At 55.7% G+C, this 20,768-nt stretch overlaps 7 protein-coding genes across 7 annotated transcripts; 2 read left to right on the forward strand and 5 right to left on the reverse strand.

Annotated features, from left to right (window-relative positions):
* Positions 1–350: 350 nt before the first annotated feature.
* Positions 351–808, reverse strand: LTHEOB_5794 (Antibiotic biosynthesis monooxygenase; the record flags this gene model as incomplete). The annotated part of the gene is made up of 2 exons (XM_035514978.1): positions 351–491; positions 584–808. The coding sequence occupies 2 exons, from the start codon at positions 806–808 to the stop codon at positions 351–353; spliced, it is 366 nt and encodes a 121-aa protein (XP_035373486.1).
* A 711-nt stretch (positions 809–1,519) lies between these two features.
* LTHEOB_5795 (YjeF-related protein) lies at positions 1,520–3,990 on the reverse strand (the record flags this gene model as incomplete). Its single annotated transcript, XM_035514979.1, has 2 exons — positions 1,520–3,804; positions 3,870–3,990. The coding sequence occupies 2 exons, from the start codon at positions 3,988–3,990 to the stop codon at positions 1,520–1,522; spliced, it is 2,406 nt and encodes an 801-aa protein (XP_035373487.1).
* Positions 3,991–4,889: 899 nt separating this feature from the next.
* On the reverse strand, positions 4,890–5,571 carry LTHEOB_5796 (uncharacterized protein; the record flags this gene model as incomplete). Its single annotated transcript, XM_035514980.1, has 2 exons — positions 4,890–5,166; positions 5,288–5,571. The coding sequence occupies 2 exons, from the start codon at positions 5,569–5,571 to the stop codon at positions 4,890–4,892; spliced, it is 561 nt and encodes a 186-aa protein (XP_035373488.1).
* Positions 5,572–6,981: 1,410 nt separating this feature from the next.
* On the reverse strand, positions 6,982–8,815 carry LTHEOB_5797 (Rhomboid family membrane protein; the record flags this gene model as incomplete). Its single annotated transcript, XM_035514981.1, has 4 exons — positions 6,982–7,101; positions 7,156–7,639; positions 7,693–8,149; positions 8,203–8,815. The coding sequence occupies 4 exons, from the start codon at positions 8,813–8,815 to the stop codon at positions 6,982–6,984; spliced, it is 1,674 nt and encodes a 557-aa protein (XP_035373489.1).
* A 2,240-nt stretch (positions 8,816–11,055) lies between these two features.
* Positions 11,056–12,736, forward strand: LTHEOB_5798 (Feruloyl esterase b; the record flags this gene model as incomplete). The annotated part of the gene is made up of 2 exons (XM_035514982.1): positions 11,056–11,394; positions 11,450–12,736. The coding sequence occupies 2 exons, from the start codon at positions 11,056–11,058 to the stop codon at positions 12,734–12,736; spliced, it is 1,626 nt and encodes a 541-aa protein (XP_035373490.1).
* A 3,918-nt stretch (positions 12,737–16,654) lies between these two features.
* Positions 16,655–17,882, reverse strand: LTHEOB_5799 (Isopenicillin N synthase; the record flags this gene model as incomplete). The annotated part of the gene is made up of 4 exons (XM_035514983.1): positions 16,655–16,917; positions 16,972–17,410; positions 17,461–17,582; positions 17,642–17,882. The coding sequence occupies 4 exons, from the start codon at positions 17,880–17,882 to the stop codon at positions 16,655–16,657; spliced, it is 1,065 nt and encodes a 354-aa protein (XP_035373491.1).
* A 576-nt stretch (positions 17,883–18,458) lies between these two features.
* On the forward strand, positions 18,459–20,536 carry LTHEOB_5800 (Ncs1 nucleoside transporter family protein; the record flags this gene model as incomplete). The annotated part of the gene is made up of 7 exons (XM_035514986.1): positions 18,459–18,637; positions 18,690–18,820; positions 18,914–18,936; positions 18,986–19,004; positions 19,067–19,730; positions 19,805–19,879; positions 20,008–20,536. The coding sequence occupies 7 exons, from the start codon at positions 18,459–18,461 to the stop codon at positions 20,534–20,536; spliced, it is 1,620 nt and encodes a 539-aa protein (XP_035373492.1).
* Between the last annotated feature and the right edge of the window lie 232 nt (positions 20,537–20,768).

Raw genomic sequence — 20,768 nt, forward strand, 5'->3', positions numbered from 1 at the left:
ATGTATCATGTGAATGGCGGAGGATCAGGAGGAGGGAGAGGCAAAGAGTTAACAGCGCTGCCAGAGCTGCCGGGCGACGGTGGACCTAGGAGGTGGTGAATAGCGGCAGAGAAGAATTTTCGATGCGGGTAAGGACGAGATGACCGTCTCCGCTGTTCTTTCTTCTTTCCCCCCGCCCCCGATGATGTGTTTGTTTTCCTCTCCTGGATGGCATGTTAGATAGAGACTGTAGATGTCCAATTCAAGCTTTATTCCAAACACTCAGTCCAGTGCAAAGAAACTTGATAAGGAGATAGGCATTGTTCATCCTAGCATCATTCATTGGAATTTGCAGAATCTTATCCAGAGCTTCAGAGCTTTTCGTAAGCTCCCTCGCGAGCGGCAGACCACTTCCCTCCAAACCTCTCCACCACCTCCCATTGCTTCTCCCCGATCATCAGCTTGTCCGTGGCGTCGAGGTACGGCTTCATGTACGGCTTCGTAAATTGGTTCTGTTGTGATCAAGCGCATTCAGGATTAGCAGAGTTCCTTTTCTCGACGAATGACGACCAAAAAAAAAAAAAAGAAAACAGCACGAACTAACCTCCAAAAACCACTCCTTACTCTTACTCCAGCTTTCCACCCACTTGACCTTGTTCGGCTCGTCCGGGTAGCGGAACAGCTCGAAGCTCAGGCACTCGGGCTCGTTCGAGACCCTTTCGAACGCGGGCCAGAAATGGCTCAGCCACTCGTCGACCTTGTCGGGCTGGATGGTCGCCGTGACGATGAGCGTGAAGCCTCCGTGCTTCTCCGGCTGAGGGTACGACATGTTAATTGTTTTTTTTATCTTTCGATAGTCCCTTTTTTTTTCAGTGACGAGGAGTCTCCGTAGAGGAAGGAGGTAAGGATATATGGCAGCGAGAAATTCTCAGCCACCAACGACGTAGGGGAAGATTGGGAGGGAGGGAGGTAAAAAGGAACGATGGAGGTGGGGTGAGGAGCATTTAACCTTCCTTTTAAACCCCGCGCTACGCTCTAGGCCCTTGACGGAGTTATGTAACGGAGTTTAACGTCGTCAGCAGTGGGGAATTATGATCCTGCGTAAGCTCGTCTGCTGGTTGGGGGCTGATCCTCTCAGAATCTTAACCTAAGACGGTCGAGAAATGGCGCGAATCCATAAGGTTCCAAGTCACGATGATAAGCGCTACTACCGTAACGACAACATCAAACGATATGGTCTGCACCTCGAAACCAATTTATCCGAGAGCAAGCAGTAAGCATCTTATATTCTATACCATCAGATGCTCTCCGCCTCCATTCCTTCATTCTTCTCCTCGCCTGCCCGTCTTACGCATTCGTCGTACCCGTACCCACTCCATGCGCCAGCACCGCATACCATGAAATATCGACCAGAAGGCGAAAGGAGATGAAAACGCCATGAAAGCCGCACCATGTTTATACAACCAACTTTTCCTCTTTCCTTTCCATTCCTTCCCTCCCCTTCCCGCATCATCAGTTGAAAAAAAAAATCCATCGTCTCTCATCTCCCCTCCAACCCCTCCGTCTCTCCCTCCCCAGCATCGAACCGAACCTGCACCGCCCACTCACTCCCGAACCTCACGCCCTTCCGGCCCAGACCCCCAACCCTCTTCCATGCCTTATTCAACCCCAAATCCACAACCCAGATCAACCAGTCCGGATCGTGCACGTGGCCCAACTGCAGCGCCCTGAGCAGGCCGGACCGCGGCGCGCCGAGGCAGACGACGTACTTGGCGCGCACCTCGAGCGGCTCGCCCTCGATGATGCTGACCTCGCCCGTCGACGCGCCCACGCCCGACGGCCCCTCGACCGCCAGTACCTGCGCGCGGCTTTTGTTGGCCCAGCCGACGACGGCCATGGCCGTGGCGCGGTCCCCGGCCCCCAGCGCGTCGAACTCGCGGTTGCGGCCCAGCAGCGCGTCGACGATCAGCTCCGGCGGCGCTTCCAGCCGCTTCAGCCCGCGCTGCACGTCCGTCCAGCTGCGCGCGTACCCGCCCAGCCGCACCAACAGCTCCAGCTGCCGCCGCACGTCCTTGTCGTAGTCGGCCGGCCGCTCGTAGCCCAGCAGTGCCACCACGACCCGCGGGCCGCGCGCGTGCAGGTGCCGGGCCGCCGCGATGGCGCGCGCGCCTGTGCGGTGGTTGCCCGCGAGGACCACGACCACTGGGCGAGCGTTCACGGCGAGGTTTTCGCGCGCGAGACGACGGCCGCCCGGGTTGACGGCTTGCAGGGCGACTTGGGCGATGCCGCGGGCGGCGTTCTCGGCCATGATCTCTTCCGTCAAGCCAAACTCCACTTCTGCGAGCTCCTCCACTGCCGTCATTGTCCCGGGCGTGATGGTGTGGCACGTCGTACCGGTGTGGGCTACGCGGAAGCTGGCATGTGGCTGTTGGAGGGGATTCACTGAGGGAGACGAGGGCGGGGTAGGACGTCCTGGAACGGGAGAGTTTGTCGAGGAATACACAACGGTTGAGCCACGATGCTGCTGATTGCGCACCGACTTGTTCAGACTGGCCGCTGACGTATTGTGGATGTCATCCTGCAGAACGCTGTTTGACCGGAAGGGGGCACGTCTGTTAGACGCCCGAGACATGTTTCGCCGGGAGTTCCGTCCGCTGTCGAAGTCGGAGAAGTCATCTTCGCTCGAGGAATTCGAGTTGCTCCGTAGATGTGATCTCCTCTGCTCAAGGACGTTCTCAGTCGGATGAAGATTCTTGCCGCCGGCTGTGCCAGCGCGGGGAGGTAGGCGGTTGAAGCTGACCAGGCGGTCCTCGTCGGCTGTCGTGTCCTCGTTGCGGATCTGCTCGAAAACGGTACGCTTGTCGAACTTTGACAGGTTCTCAGCGAAGTCGAAATCGGGAAGCTCCTGGACATCGGTTGCATCCTCAGTTGCCCACCCATTCGTAGCCTCCATAGCCTTCTGCCTCCTTGTTTTGCGGTTGGATACCCTGACTGCCTCCATGCCGACCTTGCCGCCAATCAAGCCGGGCGTCCGCGTGGCCGGCGGGTCTTGCAAGATAGGCGTCTGCCTCCATCCCTTGCCCTTGTAGTTCGCCGGCGTCTTGCGCGCGCCCTCGGGTGACGAATCCAGCGCGTTCTCCTCTCCAGCGGCCGGAAGAAATTGCTCCTTCTTCTGCTGCTTCTTGCTCCTAGTGCCGCCCTTCTTCGCCCTCTTTCCAGCAGCCTCGGCGGCGGCGGCAGCCTTGGCCGGTGTCTCCAGCGGCTTGCCCGTGCGCGTCTTGCTGATGCTCGCCCTCCGGATGCGCTCCTCGTTGACGGTCGGATCGTCTGACTCCTCCCCATCCTCGCCGGCCTCCAGACCCAGCGCGTTGAACGGCCTCGTTAATGTGGCCGGATCCTCCTTGGGCCGCGCGTTCTTGCCGGCGACAGACGCCTTCTTCACAGCCGCCGCGGGCGCGGGTTTCATGGGTGTGGTGGGCGCCTCAGCAGCCTGGCTGGCGGCGGTAGGCCGCTTCCCAAAGCTCAGGATGGCGGGGTCCACGAAGGTTTGCTTCGGCTTCGGCTTTGGGGGCTCCGCAGCGGGCGCGGGGTGGGCTTGAGCCACGGCGGGGGCTTCGACAGGTGGGGCGGCGGGAGGAGGGGGAGCTCCATATTGGACAGGGGTGGGGACTATGTGCTGCGGGTGAGGCGGGAAGGCGGGCGGGTGGCTCGGAGGGTAGGTGGGCGTGGAGACGGCGGATTGCAGCGGCTGGACTGAGATGTCGGCGATGTGAGCGCCGTCGATGGTGTAGCCGGGCAGGCGGTGGCCGGTGGCCGGGAAGAAGACTGTGTTGTAGCGTCAGCATTTTTTTGTTATTTTTGGCGGCGGGCGCGGCGGAGGCGGGACGCACCATCCTGCAGCACGAGGGTGGCAGTCTGCTCGACGACATTGGCGACGCGTCCTTGGACGACCGTGTGCTGGGCGTCCTTGAGGGTGACGAAGACGGCGATGCCGATGAGCTGGGCAGCCATGGCGGGCAGGTGTGTGTTTTCGGTGGGCGCGTCGCGCCTGAGGGGTTTGAGTCGAGTCGAGTCGGGCGGTCGTGGGTGAGGTCAAGCTTGGGGCCCAGTGTTGAGCGCGACGCGGTAGCGGGGCTCCCAGTTTTCTCCCCCTTCGCATTCCGTCACCACCGCTCTGTTTCCTGCCTTTTTCACCTCTGCCCTATCATCCGCCAAGCATGTCCCTGCCGCAGCTCGTCTCGGGCCGACGCAGCAGCAAATCCACAGAGAACCTGCAGCGCGCTTAAATCTTTCCACAGCGACTCACTAAGCAGCCCCTTTCACTTGCATGAGCCAATCATTCATGACGCGCTGCTCGCACATCACACTTGATGCCCAGCATCATCGGCGCATCCGTTGTGCCAGGTTGCGCGTGACCGTCTTTACTAATCCTTCTCCCGAATGTGTTACCATCAAAAACTAGCTGAGGCCAAGAATGAATGAGCCATCCATCTCCCAGGTTGTGTCCACCATTCCAGGTGTTGCATTCCTCTCAACAATGTCGAAGCCTTCTAGAAGCACCGCCCTAGTTTCCTCCGGGACGTCATGCGCGGCAGTAGCCGGATCACATGGAGTATTGCAACTTTGGGAGAACTTTTTACATGCCAATCTCTTTTAACTTCACAAATCACGGAAGAAACCATCTTGAACGCTAACACTTCCTCATATTCGCACTATTGAGAGGTCTACTTTGAAGCGTGAGGCAAAGGCGTTACTTGTACAACTGCCTAATGTAGGCTTCTCATATGTCCACTACTTCTTTATTCGGGGGGTGCAAGACAGAAAGAGATGCATGAGGGAGAGAAAACAGTCGACTCCAACCCCTGCCTCTAACCAACATCACACTCTCATCCAACCAAAAGTCTTTCCTCTTACGCCTCAACGCAGCTCCAGTAGCCGGCCCACGCGCCCGTGGCGTTTCCGTTCCACGCGCTCCACTGCTCGACGGTGATGCCGTTGTCGGCCGCGATCTGGTCGACGCGGGTGCCGGAGCCGGTGAGTTCGTACGTCTTGCATGCCGCGGCGGTGCTGGGCATGAGCGGGACGGGAACGTCCTCAGGGCCCTCCTTCGTGCCCGCGGGCGGCTGGATGGGCGGCGTGTACGTGTACCACGGCACGCTGACGCAGACGGGGACGTAGGCTTGGAGGCTGTTTATAAGAGAGACGGTGGCGTTAGCGAGCTGTTCCTCTCTTCATCTTTCCGTATCCGGGCGTCCACTCCTTTTTCTTTCCTTTTGGGGGCCAGGACAGGGGTTATGGGGAAACGTACCCGAAGCACGAACGTCCAATGCTCGGGTTCCACTTGTAGAACTGGGTGACGGTGAAGTTGTTGAAGGCCTCGGCAATGCTAGTGCACGTATCGTCGGGCTGGACGGTGTAAAAGCCGGTGCAGTCGGAGGGGCGGACGGTACACGCGCAGCCGGCGGCGACGGAGCAGTACTGCGTGCAGTTGTTGCCGTCCTGGCGGGCCTCGAGAGAGTAGGCAGGGAAGGGGTTGGGGAGGGCGGCGGCAGTGGCGGCGGCGGCCAGAATGAGGGTGGTGAACTTGGTCATTTTGGATTAATATATTAGGGAACGAGTGGTAGTTGTCGTAAACGTCAGGTCCGCGAGTAGAAACGAGTGCTGGGCGATGAGCTCTGAACAGCGGTACCGTCTCTCTTTATACTGAGTCAAATTGGAGGCCAGTGCCGCTGCAGCCTGCGTAGGCGGTATAGAAAGCTTGTCATAGTGCATCTAACTATCGCAGACTGCAGACGGCGACGTCTGAGTCGTCCATTTCGAGCCGTAGGATTCTTCCAATTTCGGATGGGTGTATCCTTAGGGCCGCTCTGCCTAGCGGTGGCGGCCGTTGGAAGTCAGTGACCGGTAGTACTGCTCCACCACTGAGCGGGACGATATTGCCATTTTGCCCCGCGGAACCAACAGGAAGCAAGGGTCAGGAGCCTAGGCCTCGGGCTGTTAATGTGCAGGGAATTGAAAAGGACCTTTGGAGGGATCTTGCCCCCTGCTAGCGCCGAGGATCGCCAGGCACCGGCCGCTCTTTAGGGAAACATGGCGTGGATAGCAGGCAGCACGGCGGGGAAAACGCACCATGGCGTCAAGGGGCTCAAAGCTTCGACGAGCTTATTGACTGCAGGACTCGTGCGATGCTTTGCCGAGCCGGCTTTGTGGCCGTCCAAGTCGAGAGAGCCGTTGTGGCACCGCCTCCTGCGCTAGTGGAAACGCCGTGGCCGAGGTCGGCGGCGGGACAGGCGCGGCGAAGGCTGGGGTGGGGCTTCTATTGATCTCATTCTTTAGTCTTGTGCATGTTCGGCACGCTATGTAGTTGGCGGGTCTGAAGATGTTGGTCTGAGAGTATCATGCCAGTGTGAATTGAACTTGCAGTCGGCCGATAGAATAGGCGATGCGGCAGTGTGCGAAATCAGAAGAGCAAGAACAAGATAGAAATAGAACAGTCAGTAGTGTGATTCTGAAGACGAACAAACAATATCAAGACAATAAACAGACAGTTTAAGGTTAGCAGAGCTGCTCGCTCACGATCCCTAGGATTTAAATCACCTTAGAGGAGATGAGAATGCATACCATCTAGCCTCCTTTCAGACCATCAGTTACGGAATTTTTGTTGCGTTGGAGGAAACATTTCCACCAGGAACCCCAGTAATCCAATTTTCGATGATACAGGGCCGTGCTCTCTTTGCCACTATGCCGCTAAACAAGAAAAGAACAGAAGATGCAACTTCCCACCATGAAAATTGAAGGTCGACTTACGACCGATTGCCGCGCAGCCAGAGGTATTACGCAGTAAGAAATGAGAACGCCGCCCGCCATGCTCGAGATTATGGGGATTCGTCATGCAGTCGTAAAAGACCCGCTTTCAGGAGCTTCCATAGGTTGTGTGCAAAAGTAAAAACAAAAGCAGAAAACGCGCCAGGCCCAAAGTTATGGAATGAGATGATGCCTCGATCACATTGGCGAGTCAAAATCCGGTAGCATGTACTTCTCAAGCCCGAATAGGTCACGCTTGCTCGTTGAGTTCGTTTGCGTGATAGTGAGCGTGTTTGAGTCACACCAGTCGCTGACAGGCTGCACACGGGGTTAGAATCTAAATCGAGTGGACCAAATAGGACGGAAACTTACAAGGCAGTTGAGATACTTGCACCAGCTGCAAGTGCTGTGAGTCGAGTAGAAGTTGTTCAGGAGCACAATGAACGCAACAAACACGACAACAATGCATCCGGCACGAATCAACCACCACGCCCACCAAAGCGGCTTCCTGCCCTTGAAAAAGCCCACGGGCTGTTTGGTGAAGTTCTTCATCGTCTCGAATTCGCCGCCATGCTTGGAGTTGGGAACGGCCGAGTAAGGAGGTTCATCCATGCCGGTGCGCTCGCGGAGGACTTGAGGCGAGTGGAGAATGGAAATACCGAGGCCGAGTCCCATAATAAATCCACCAATATGCGCGAAGTTGTCCAGACCAGGCAGGAGACCCAGAACGAAGGCGATAACAACGTCGAGCATGATGAAGAGAAGTTCTTTCTTGGGGTGTTCGCGTTCCTTCCAGTGGTAGAGCAGATCTAGAAGTGTTATGGCGATGATACCGAAAAGGGCGCCCGATGCACCGCTGTTCCGAATCTTTTAGCGAGGAAAAACCACGAATAGACGGGGAAGACTTACACCGAAGGCATGCCGTTTGGCGCATAATTGGCACCGAGGACATTACCAAAAATACCAGATGCAAAATAGACCAGGAAAAAGCGAATGGAGCCAATCAGCCGTTCCACATCGCGTCCGATGGTCATTTGCACAAGCATGTTGAAAATAATATGGATGAGGCCTCCGTGAAGGAATATGGGCGTGATAAAGCGATACCATTGGTTGGGTTTCAGCTCGCCATCGGATTCAGGGATGCCGCTCATTCCGCAGAGCGTGTTCAGCGAGCATTCAGCAGCGCCGGTTGTGGAGTTGGGGCACGGAAAGGCAATGTCAGGCGTAATCTCGACCTCACCTCCTCCTCCCATGTGGCGCATGCACGGAATGAAACGGGCACCCATGTTGATGTAGACGTAGCCGGAGGGACCGATCATCGGGTTGAACGTGGGCTTGATCATGATGGGCGAACCGGTAAGGGTAGCTATAATAGCATTAGCACTATGCCTTTTCTCTCACAAGGGCGGTTTCACCTACCGTTGCGAATGATTTCACCGATGAAAACAGCAATTTGAACCACTGTCAAGGTGAAAACGACCCAGGTAATCTTGCCAGAAAACCAGCCGCCCTTCTTCTTCTGGCGCATGCTACGTTCTCTCCTCATTCCGCCAGGACCGCCAACGAGAGGCGCCTGGCCCTCGGGATCGCCGTTGTATCGCGAGGGACTTGCATCCAGCTTCGGTTGTTGGGCGTGGAGCGGAATGGCCTGGTTGTCGCCGAAGGGGTCGTTGTCCGCACGGCCATGTTGTCCATATGCGCCGGCTCCATGGTAGGCAGTATCGTCGTCGCCGTGCACGGGCCCGTACGGGTTAGGCGGCGGATGTGTGTCTTGCGGGTATGAAGGATAGGCATTGTCGGTGAAGGGAGAGCCGACAGGCGAGTGGCCGGTGTGGTAGGTGTGGGCGGAAGGGTGCGAGTGAGCAGACGGGTGAGAGTGGCCGTAGCTCTCTAGGTTTTGGGTGTCGATGTGCGGTCGGGTCGGGTGCGGCGATGGCAGCGGAGAGGGCGACGACGAAGGGGGCACAGGAGGCAGAGGGGCGTCTTCTCTCCTGCCTGGGTTGAAAGAGCTGTAGTAGTCGTTGGCAGCCATGGCGAGCTGCTGGGTGGAGGTTGGGTGCCGGGCGCGGGCCGGAGGGTAGCGAGCAGGCAGTCAGTTGCAGCAGCGAGAGATGTCGAGGTTGTTAAAGCAGGCTGGAGCGAGCGTGGGAGGAGACGGGGTGTTTCAGCGTAAGGGCGCGGAGGCGGCCAGAAGTAAGTGCTTGGGGTGTGGCTGAGGCGGGCGACAGAGTACGTATCCCCGTAGGGCTTGGGCGTGCACAGTCTTTGGGGCGTATTAATAGCAGTAGATCAACGAGCAGCGCACTTACGACGCCCACCCACAGAGAGTCCACCGCCTGCTTGGCGCCTTAGGAATTTACGGGTTGAAAGGCGGGCCAACGGCGCCGGGCTGTGCTGCGACACGTGTGCAGCCACGCCTCGCCATCGCCTTGACACACGCGCCAAATCTCCGCCTGCCAGCGCCTGGCTGCCTCACCAGGCAGGCTGCGCCCGACAAAGGTCACTTGCATCTTCTGATTCTTTGATCGCGAGACGGAGGCGCGCACAAGGCCGGTCGTCGCCAGCCACCGTAGCGCCGCGCGGAGACTTATTGGGCGCGTCTCACTACTGCGCGTTACCCGTCCACGGCGCGAAATTCTACCGCTCGTTCGCTGCAACCGGAAGCCGCTGGCCGAACGCTCAGCGTTTCGCTCCCTGGCTAAACGCGCTAGCCAACGAGCGCGCGCTTGACACCATCTCAACACATGTTTCCCACCTGTCTGACCGGACAATCGGCACGCGATGACGCAGCACGCCTTGGAATGCGTAATGTCAAGCCGCAGCGACGTCGATCACCATCCCCGCCCGAGGCCCATGTTCCACCACTGCGGCGCATGCGCCCGCGCACAAAAGGCAAAGCCACCTCCAAGCCCGTCGCGAACCACACCATTCGCCGGGACCAACTGACCTCCCGCGGTCCTTCCTGAACCGGAAGTGTGCGATGTGAGGTGCGTGGGACTGCGGGACGACCCGCTCTCCACCGCATCAAACCGACATGATTTGCAGCGCGAAAGCTTGTGTAACCTGCTATCTGATTCTGCATGATATACGGGTAGATCTCCGTCTCACAGACCCGGCTAACGGTCGATCTAACGGCACTCCCTTTCGCAACGTCCTTGCAGATCGGTTGACGTTGTGTCGAGCAAGGCGCATGCACTCGATCGATGTGAAAGGTGTGCCTTCCCATGGCCTGCGCTGCGCTCTCTCCAACGAAGATCCCCCTGACATATGACATAGCCACAGACGGCGACAGAATTTGACTTTGCCGAACCTTTCTCACTAGAGATAGCGCGTTGCTTACGTCGGTACTCAAATCCAATGTCTGAACTCTAGCCTCACAAACCCGTCTGGATGATGGCTTCAACTGTGCACCGAGAAAAATTGCAGTATCCTTAACGGGTTACATAGGGCCTCGACTTCGACAATCCATCGTGTGGAACAGCGTGTTTTACTCCTCTGGGCAAAGATTAATGGTTGTTGCATGGATGAAATCCACTCAACTTAAGCTTATCCGCTGTTCTCCACATGGGGCTCACCCCTGAATGTTTGTATTTCGACGTCGAGACTAACATGTTCTCTCATCACGATAGTGAGCGTTACCTGGTGCGACATGAAACGACTCTACGCCGACCTTCGGAAGATCCTGTGGCATGCCTGACTCTCGCCGCCAAACGCTAACGCGATACTGCAAGCGGGAAGTTGTGATGACGTGCCGAATGTCGGGCCGGCAGTCAGGGTCGCGCCGTCGGGAATCCCGAACGAGCCACCGTCTCACCGACTTGAGCCTTTCGATCTCTGCCGCAATGGCTGCCGTTTGGAGCTGCATATTTGAGAAAGAGTTGACGGGAAGATCCTGGCAATGTGATGTTATGCATGCAGGAACGCGGCACAATCGAAACATTCGAAACACTCGGGAGTAGATGTAATGGCCTGCCCTTAGCAGTACCTGGCAATGGGGATGTTCCCCACCTCAGCAAGCTCCCAATTGGCCACAAGATCAGCACCCGCGGCATTTAGCCTCTCTTTACGGCAAGCATCTTCGGCTGCCAGGGCTACATTGAGGCTCCAATCCCAATTTACATGACTCTCCCCGCGTTCATGCACTCCACAATCCAGATAAATCCGACTTCCGCACGGCTACCTCCCGCTTCCGTAGCCGCGATGTAACGTCTACAAAAGCTGTCCTGCCACCAGTTAGTGCTCGCTACTCCTCGACCGCCAATTTTCGCCACCATGAGGGCTGCTTCTGTTGTCTTGGCTGCCGCCTCCGCCCTTGGAGTGCAAGCTTTTAATTGCTCCAGCGCTGCACTGCAGAGTGCCCTTCCCTCCAATGCGACTGTCCTCTCCGCGGTCCCTGTCGCTGGCAATGGCACTTACGGTCAGGGAGCTGCAGATCCTGCTTACCCGACAAACCCCACGAACTTGCCGGCTCTCTGCGCCGTCTACGTGAACGTGACGTCGTCGAGCAGTTCGTCATTCAGGTTCGGACTGTTCCTTCCCACCGAATGGAATGAGCGCTTCCTAGCAGTGGGCAATGGAGGCTTCGCTGGTGGTGTCAACTGGTTGGATATGGTATGGAACTCCTTCCTTCTCCTCTCCCAAAAGAACATCGCTGATAAGTTATAAGGGCGCTGGTGTCGGCTACGGTTTCGCCGTTGTCTCCACGGACACCGGCCACAATTCCACGTCCGGAGAGCTTGAATGGGCGCTTGACGCCCCTGAAGTGCTCGACGACTGGGGCTACCGCGCCATGCACGGCTCAGTTGAGCTTGGCAAGAAGCTGGCCACAGCTTACTACAGCTCCGAAATCAAGTACTCGTACTACACCGGCTGCTCGACCGGCGGCCGCCAAGGCATCCGCGACATCCAGCTCTACCCAGAAGACTTCGATGGTGTGCTCGCCGGTGCGCCGGCTTGGTGGACGACGCACATGCAGACGTGGACGGCCAAGATGGGCACCTTCAACCTGCCGCTCAACGGCAGCCACCGCATCGATCCCGCCCTCTTCCCCGTCATCGAGGCCGAGGTCGTCAAGCAGTGCGACCCGCAGGACGGCCTGGCCGACAACATCGTGTCGGACCCGCTCGCCTGCAACTTCAACGCCGACGCGCTGCTCTGCACACCGACGTCCAACAGCAGCGCCTGCCTGACGCCCGCACAGCTCGACACGCTCTCCAAGATCTACGGCGCCTACATCGACACCAATGACACCTTCGTCTTCCCGGGCCTCGCGCTGAGCTCCGAGTCGCAGTGGCAGGTGCTGCTGGGCACCCCCACCGGCGAGCCGCTGTCGTACGGCATCGACTACGTGCGCTACTTCCTGTCGCAGCCCGACTTCCGCTGGGAGGACTTCACCTACGCCGTCGTCGAGCGTGCCGACGAGCTCGACCCGGGCAACGCCACCGCCGACGCCTTCGCCGCCATGGCCGACTACCGCGCCCGCGGCGGCAAGCTGCTGCACTACCACGGCTGGTCCGACGGCCTCATCGCCACCGGCAGCAGTCTGCACTTCTACCAGCAGGTCGCCCGCGCCCTGCTGCCCATGGGCATCCCGCTCGACGACTGGTACCGCTTCTTCCTCGTGCCCGGCATGCAGCACTGCTCGGCCACGCCGTCTGGCGTCGATGCGCCGTGGTATTTTGCCGGTGGCAACCAGGCTGGCGATTTTGGCACCGGCGTGCATGGTGTGCCGGGATTCGAGGATGGGAAGCACGATGCGCTGCTGGCGCTGATGGATTGGGTCGAGAATGGGACGGTTGTCGATGAGATCATAGCGACCAAGTTTGTAGATGAGGATGTGACCAAGGGTGTTGAGAGGCAGCGCCCGTTGTGCATGTATCCGAAGCAGGCTGTGTACAAGGGTGAGGGCGATGTGGACGCGGCAGAAAGCTGGGAGTGCAAGTCGCTCTACTGATGGGGGAAGATGTGGTGAGTTCACGATGCTGTATAGTGGTCATGATATGGATGGAGAAATGACATGGGTGATAATTAATGTCGGAATTAATAAAATCATGGGGTGATTCCCAAACCGAACTCTTTTTTTCGCGAAAATCCCAGACCCAACCATCACCGGCCAAACCCAAATCTTAGATCGGGTAGGTTAACCTTATCTTTTTTTTAAAAAAAAAAAAAACTTATAATAGATGTCTGTGGGCTTAGCCATTACTATAGTAGTAAGAAAAGTACTTAGATTTTCATTTCGTGAAGTTCTGCTGCGGTTGAAAGATGGTAGATTTTGGTGAAGAAGTTGGGTTTGGCCGACGATTGTTGGGTTTGGCCGGTGATAGTTGGGTTTAGTAATTGCCCCTGAAATCATCTCGGAGAGAATGTATTCAAGAGATATGTACGTTCGATGCAACATTCGACTGCTGCACAGCAGCGTAGGCTAGAGTGTCGATCCGCCCAATAACTGTGCTGACCTCGCGAAAGGAAGCCTCCAGAGAGTTGCTACTGTATGTATGACACTCTAAATTTAAACTTCTTTGACCATGATATTTTGGTTAATCGCAGCTCCCCAGCTATCCTCTTTGTCGACCATAGCAGCTCAAATACTTTGCAGCCTAATATGGAGCTGAACGAGGCTAAAGGAGATTTGTCGTTTCTGATTTTCTGCATGGGACGAATATTGACTGGTAGGATTATGTGGGGTCACAGGTGAGTGCAGGATCGGGCAGGCATTGGGTGATTGGCTGCATTAGACGCGTGGTGATGATGACGGCAGAATGGAGCCAGCGGCATGGTCTTACGCACAAAAAGTTACTTGAAAACAAGGCTGTGCATGAGGCAGCTCTGCTGACGCCAAGAAGCCAAGATATGAGGCCACCTTACGCCTTATACCTTGCTGCTCCGAGAAGTTTTAAGAAGAGCTGGACGGATGACCGCCGAGCGCATCGCGTGGCTTGCAACAGCACCGATCACCCGCCTCCACAATCATCATCATTACCTCGTATGCACCACCAAACAACACGGAAAAAAAATACCTGAAAGAGATTGAAAAATACGTACTTATTCTACAATCATTAACCTCTTTCAAACGATCTCACCGACCTAAATTGAAGAACGGGCTCCCGAGGTTCGAGGCTAACAGGTTCGAACCTTTTAGCCTCGAACACAAGACCTTCTTCGCTCCCAGCAGACGTGGTCTTCCTACTCGGCGAGGTTGATCGATCAATGTCCACGTCTCCGATAGTCTTTCACTGCGCTCACCAAAACGGCTTACAACAAATACGCTCACCTTTGCATCATCCACGATGCTCTGTGCTATGTGTCTCTCAATGTTCCGGAGGTCAGACAGTCGTGGTTGCCACCATGCCTGTTGGACTCACGCCGTCAGGGCTGCCAAAAACGGGTGCAGAATTTGCGCCTTGATAACGGCACAACACTATTCTGGGACACCATCAGTAATCGGGAAGCTTTTTTATCACATCGAAGAAAGGTCTCCTGGTCATATAGCTCAACTTTCATTTGGGTATCAGGAGCTGGCATCAGAGAGCAAGGAATTTCCCCCATGCCGGTCTCTCGTCTTGATATTCCGCGTCGAACATCCACCATCCGTCAATCCACACGACAAATCCTTCCGGCTTGCGGCACATGATCTTACTCATATTCCTTGGCACGTAAGGCAAAACAGCTTTGACAGAGACATCCCAGTCAGTACAGCGCATCCAAAAGTGCTTGGGCAGGCTTCAAGTTGGTACAAGACATGTTTGTCAGACCACAAGAAGTGTGTGTCTCTGCACGACACACGACAAGCTGGTTGGCGTCCTAAACGGCTCTTGGATCTCATCAATCTCCCTAAAGTGCGTATTCTGATGAACAGATCCAACGAGGACGCTGTAACAAGACCGTATGCTACGTTGAGCCATTGCTGGGGCCGGGATCCTCATTTCTTGAAACTTGAAGGAAACACAGAGAGATATCTGGCGAGAGGATTCTCAAAGCGGGTGCTTCCACGATCCTTTCAAGATGCTATCGAAATAAGTGCAAGGCTACGCATCCGTTACCTTTGGATCGACAGCCTGTGCATATATCAGTCTGGGTCAGGCAGTAAAGGCGACTGGCATGAACAAGTTTCCGAGATGCAGTCCATATACGCCAACTCTGTTCTGAATATCTCTCTCGACAGAGCAGAAAGCCCCGATCAAGGCGCATTTACCCAAAGGCAGCCGGACCGCGTTCAGCCCTACTATTTCCTCTGGAATAGATTTGGGGAAGGAGAAGAAGTATGGAAGTTCTTCGACGAACGAACCCGGGAACTTCAATCAAACCCGTTACAAAAACGAGCTTGGGTTTTTCAGGAGCGAATCTTTTCCCCAAGGGTCCTTCACTTTTGCTCCGAGCAAATAATGTGGGAGTGTAAAGAAGCCCATATTCTTACCGAACGAAATCCGTACAAGGACGCGCCTTTATTGCACCGTCCCTTCCCATTCTCCGTCCCGGCCCCTTCAGCAAAGCATCTTACGAGATCGAAGCTGAAGGCTGAAAGGCAATATGCGCTCCAAGTATGGCCGCATATTATCGCAGACTACACCAGTCGAGATCTCACCTATCCAGCACAGGACAAGCTCGCCGCCTTCTCCGGAGTTGCGCAACGGTTCGGTGTCCTGCTAGATGACGAATACGTTGCCGGTTTCTTCCTTCAACAGCTACCTGCGGCATTGACCTGGAGCTTGGTGTCAAAAACCCCTGAGAGGCGCACGAAAAGACATGACATGTCGTACCGCGCGCCGAGTTGGAGTTGGGCTATCACTAATGGGCAGGTCCGAACAGGGTACCCATCCAGTAACATCACCGATCTTGCAGAAGTAGTAGGCGCTGAAGTTGAACCCGTCGATGAAAACAACAAGTATGGGCCGCTCAAATCCGCACGCTTGATACTCTCCGGTGTTCTTATACCCTGCACTCTAGAAGAGCTTTCCGAAGGGAGGAAGATCGAATGGGTCGGGTCCCATGCTTTCCCATTGCACGGCCAGCTCGATGGGGATTTCGATGGTAAGAAAACATTGGCGGGTGCTGTCTCATTAGTAGTGGACTACGAGGGTGCTGAGGAATGTTGTTCGTTTTTAGTTCCAATCGAAGTGAAAGGACTGTGGACTACAGGACTTCTTCTCAAAAGAAGCAACAATCGAGACACTTTCGAACGGATTGGAATGTTTTCTTACGAAACCAATACCGTTGATGATAGTTCTGCTGTTTCTGAACTGTTCAAGCGAAATAGGCATTGGTATCAGCACATCACGCTCATCTGAATGGGTGGGCAATAGCTTGAAATATGGAGTTGTATATATCCACAAACTGAATGCTGTGCAGTCATCCATTTAAGAGGAGTTTTTTTTTTTTTTTTTTTTTTTGGAAAGGATCCTAAATTTATCAGCTTCGAGATACCCCTACAACATAGGCGATAATAGCCCCAGCCAAATTCATCTTGATCTGGTCAAGCCAGTGACAGTTGAGAGCAACTTAATCTTTGTTGAAATTGAGATGTCCTCGAAGCGAGGGTTTAAGCGTTCGTCGAGTTGTTCAAGCGTAGCTCCAGTTTCTCTTAAGCCTCTCTTCAAGTCAGAATATCATGAATCATCAAGACAAGATCATCCAGGCGACATGGGAGTGTTATGAGTTTGGAAGGCCGGAGTTTATTCCTATGGGGGATCACTTCCTCAATTTACGGTATGACAAGACCATGAAACCTCTTTAACTTCAAAGTCCCAAGCCAAGTACATCAGACTCATTCCACATCCTCACACCTCGGTTACTTCATCATGAGTTTACTGTATCGTCAAGATAGCCTAATTGGGAAAGGTCTCATGCTCCGAAATTACAGCGGTATCTTTTATCATGCCACCGCGAGAGGAGTGGATGGCTTCTCCGGATACTGAAGCTTAGCTCTCATCCTTCTGTAGTCCTCCTGCACTACAGGCTCATACTTGACCGGGTTCTTCTCGTCGGCGCATGCGGGCAGGCACTCAATAACCGCGCTGGGATCGGGGCTGACAAAGTATGGAATCGAATAACGAGCACGTGTCATGACCTTTCCATTTACAGGCTCTGACTGGAGTGGCGGGAGCGTGACCCGATGAAGTGTTGACTTGAGGTAGTCTGGAGTGCAGTCAGTACTTAACATGCAGCCAAATGCACCTCGCTTCGACATACCGTTACTCCATCGCATCAGGAGATCACCAACGTTCATGATGATGGCGTTCTTGATGGGGACCGCTTCTACAAATTTCCCGGGGGTGTGAGGATCTTCCACTTGCAGACCGCCGCAGTCATCTTGAAAAAGCATGGTGATGGATCCCCAGTCGGTATGTGCGGGCATTCTAGCCATGGCGTTGGTTTCGAGCTTATCTTTCTCAATAGGCGGGTAGTGCAGCAGCCGGAGCTGGTTGTTGTGGCCGTTGTGAAACCTCAACAGGAAGTCCTCATCACCGAGGCCGATTCCTATGGCCAACGCTCTGAGAATGTCCTGCGCTGTCCCAAAACACTTCCAGTAAAAGTCGGTCATGAAGCCCCTGAACCCCGGAAGAACCTCGTCTGGCAGCCAAACGTTCGGCATGTTCTCACAGTTTTCACTGCCGACCTCATAGCTTTCCTACGCTAGTGTGAGCTCCCATAACTATTTACGTCATGAGCACAATTTACCTTGCAATCCTCCACTTTGCGGAGCTCTTGATCTTCTGCGTCCGAATCCTCACCATCCTTATGGATGTACTGAGAAACCTTCTCCAGACCAGGCCAGGAGTATCCCCTGTGCACGTTTGGCCCTGTAAGAAACCGGAAATCAGCTCGCTTGCTTCCAGCACAGAAGGGCTAGCATGAATACCAGGAGGATGCGGTGCCAGCATTTTCTTCTCATGCGGAAGATCAAAGAGTTTCTTGGACCATGCGAATGCTTGCTCAAGAACGTCATCCGGAACGCCATGGTTTACGATGTAGACAAATCCCACACCGCGAGCAGCGTCTGTCAACTCATTGGCAATTCTCTGCTTCTCCGCGGGCGAACCCGCGGACCAGGCGCCGAAGTCCACGATCGGAATAGCACCCATCTCGGCGACTACTTTCATGCTTATGTCTAAGCCAAGGTTGCACGGAATTAACAAGTCTGGACGAAGTCAGCCGCCGACGTGCCACAACGACGAAGAAGGTTACACACGATCCCCGAGTGAAGCCGCGCGCCAAGGTTTCGCGTCGAGATTCAGGTGAGCCACGATATCTCGGAGGACTCTCACGAAGCTGCCAGCCGATAGCTATTAATGCGGTTCGAGGTTACATTCGGCAGATAATCTGCCAGGCCGCGGAGGACTCCCGATCGGCAGTTCGCACCATCACCGCTGTACCCCACTCTTGGTCTAGAGGCGGGGCTGCCGCCTCCCAAGACACCAATCTGAGTTCGCCGGGGGGAGTGATCTGCAATGACGCTCCCCTACACAAGCGCTTATCACAGCTGACTCGCCCTCATTATCCTGCCGTGCAACCTGGGGTGCTGCCCGCTTATCGGGACGTCCGGCGACCTTACTCGAACGACAAGGGGCGATTGCCGCGCGCGCAAAAGTATATGCTGTGACAGATCCCCCAGGTTTCGCTTTGTTTGTTCGTCTTTTGTCTGTTCCAAAGTTTTGGTCGGAAGCGTACAGAGCGCAATGGCTTCGGAGAAGACGAATGGCCGTTTGGCCTACTGGGCGAAGAGGCTCGAATGCCCGGTCGACGAGAACGCCAACTACAAGAACACCTTCTGGTGCAATAGAGATTTGATTCCCATTCCGCCAGACAGGAGAACATGGACGTGGCAAGGTTTTGCTGGATACTGGGTCATCTGCGGGTAAGTGATTGAACCCCATTGTTGCGCAGACGTCTGATCAATTGGCATCCAGTATCAACACCACTGCCTGGACAGCTGGATCATCACTATTGTCTCTCGGCTTGAGCGTCCCTCAGTCAATGGGTGTTGTCGTTGGCGTTGCTCTAATCTCAGCACTGATTGCGGTTGTTGCCGGTTGGCCTGGTAGCCATCTGTATCTCGGATTCACTGTTCTTTCGCGTGCCTCTTGGGGAATGAGAGGCGGCTTCTGGCCTGTACTGAACAGAATCATGACAGCCTGCGTTTGGATGGGTATTCAGGTCAGTGTCTTCAAACTGATATGACGATATGTTCGCTCACAACTCGCAGGCATACTGGGGCGGACAAGGTATGTCACCACACCCACATCGCGCCTGATGAAAACATCAACTCACACACACACCCTCACAGCCGTCAAGATCATCCTCCGCGCCATCATCGGCCGCAGCTTCGTCGACCTCGAAAACACGCTCCCGGCCTCCGCCAACACGGACACGGCCAGCATCATCAGCTTCTTCGTCTTCATCGCCATCTTCCTGCCACTACCCCTAATCCCGCCGGAGAAGCTGCAGCTGCCCTTCAAGATCACCTTCGTCATGATCACAGCGACCATGTTCGGCATGCTGGGCTGGGCGGTGCACGCGGCGCACGGTGCGGGCGCGCTGATCCACACTCCCGCGACGCAGCGCGGGTCGGCGCTGAGCTGGGGCGCCGTGTACGGGCTGCAGTCGATCATCGGGTCGCAGGCGTCCGGGTGTTTGGGCCAGAGTGACTGGACGCGTTACGCGCGCTCGCCCAACGCCGCGCTGTTCGGCCAGCTCGTCACCGCGCCCATCTTCATCACCGTCACCGCCGTGTGCGGCATCCTCATCACCAGCGCCGCCGCCGACGTCTACGGCGAGTACATCTGGAACCCGTTCGAGCTGCTGCTCGCCATTCAGGACCACTCGCTCTCGCCGGCGGCGAGGGCGGGCACGTTTTTCGCCGGGTTGGGGTTCTTGGTGAGCCAGCTGGCGCTGTGTCAGATGTTGAACGGGATTTCGACTGGTATGGATATGGCGGCGTTGTGTCCTAAGTGAGTGGATTTCTGCCACTTTTTCACCCAAACGTAGTGGTGGTGAAAGTAGGGTTTCACTGACAACCGATCAGATGGATCAACATCCGCCGCGGCTGCTACATTCTCACCGTCATCGCCATAGCCATTTGTCCATGGAACTACGTCACGTAAGTCCACCTTCTCCCTTCTCTTCTTCTTACTTCCCTACATCAACACCACCAAAAAAAAATAAAAGAGAGAGAGAGAGAGACAGAGAGAAAGGAATAACAACAAACATGAACTCACCATCTCTCAGCAACCCCGGCACCTTCATCACCGTCCTCTCGGGCTGGTCCGTCTTCCTCTCGCCCATGACAGCCATCGTCGTGTGCGACTACTTCGCCGTGCGGCGCGGCGCCCAGTACCACGTCGGCGACCTGTACCGCGGCAACAGCACCTCCGCCTACTGGTACGTCGCCGGCTTCAACCCGCGTGCCTTCGCCGCCTGGATCGCCGGCATGGCGCCCCTGCTCCCCGGCTTCGCGCGCGCCATCAAGGGCACGAGCGATGGGAATGGCTGGGACCGCATTTACCAGATCAGCTACTTTTATGGGTTTGGCGCGACGTTTGTTGCGTACTGGGCGCTGTTCGCCGTGTGGCCGATGCCGAAGCAGAGGGGGTCGAGTCCGTTTGTGTTGGAGGGTGTGGCGGAGATGGTCGTGGTGGAAGGGGTTGAGCAGACTGAGAGTGCGAGCGCGAGTGTGAGTGGGAGGGGGGAAGATGTGGAGAAGGGGGCTGTTGCGGGTGTGGATGGGAAAGCGGTGGCGAAGACGTTTGCGGGATGAGTGTTGCGTGTTGAGCATGTTTGTGATGAAAGAATGGGTGGAGTAGAAGGACGGATAGAGACGGCAAACGGGCTCGATATTCTGTAACCCACAGTGTCCCTTCCTCTTGCTTTCTGTATGTCCCCTTCCGCTCCACCACCCATAGCTGTCCGCGCACTCATCAAGAACGTCACTCCACTTCACTCCCTCTCTTTCCCGTCGGTGGTGGCGTGAACGAAGGTCACCTCAAAAG

The sequence above is a fragment of the Lasiodiplodia theobromae genome, assembly GCF_012971845.1.
Source record: "Lasiodiplodia theobromae strain AM2As chromosome Unknown scaffold_16, whole genome shotgun sequence".
NCBI classification, from domain to species: domain Eukaryota; kingdom Fungi; phylum Ascomycota; class Dothideomycetes; order Botryosphaeriales; family Botryosphaeriaceae; genus Lasiodiplodia; species Lasiodiplodia theobromae.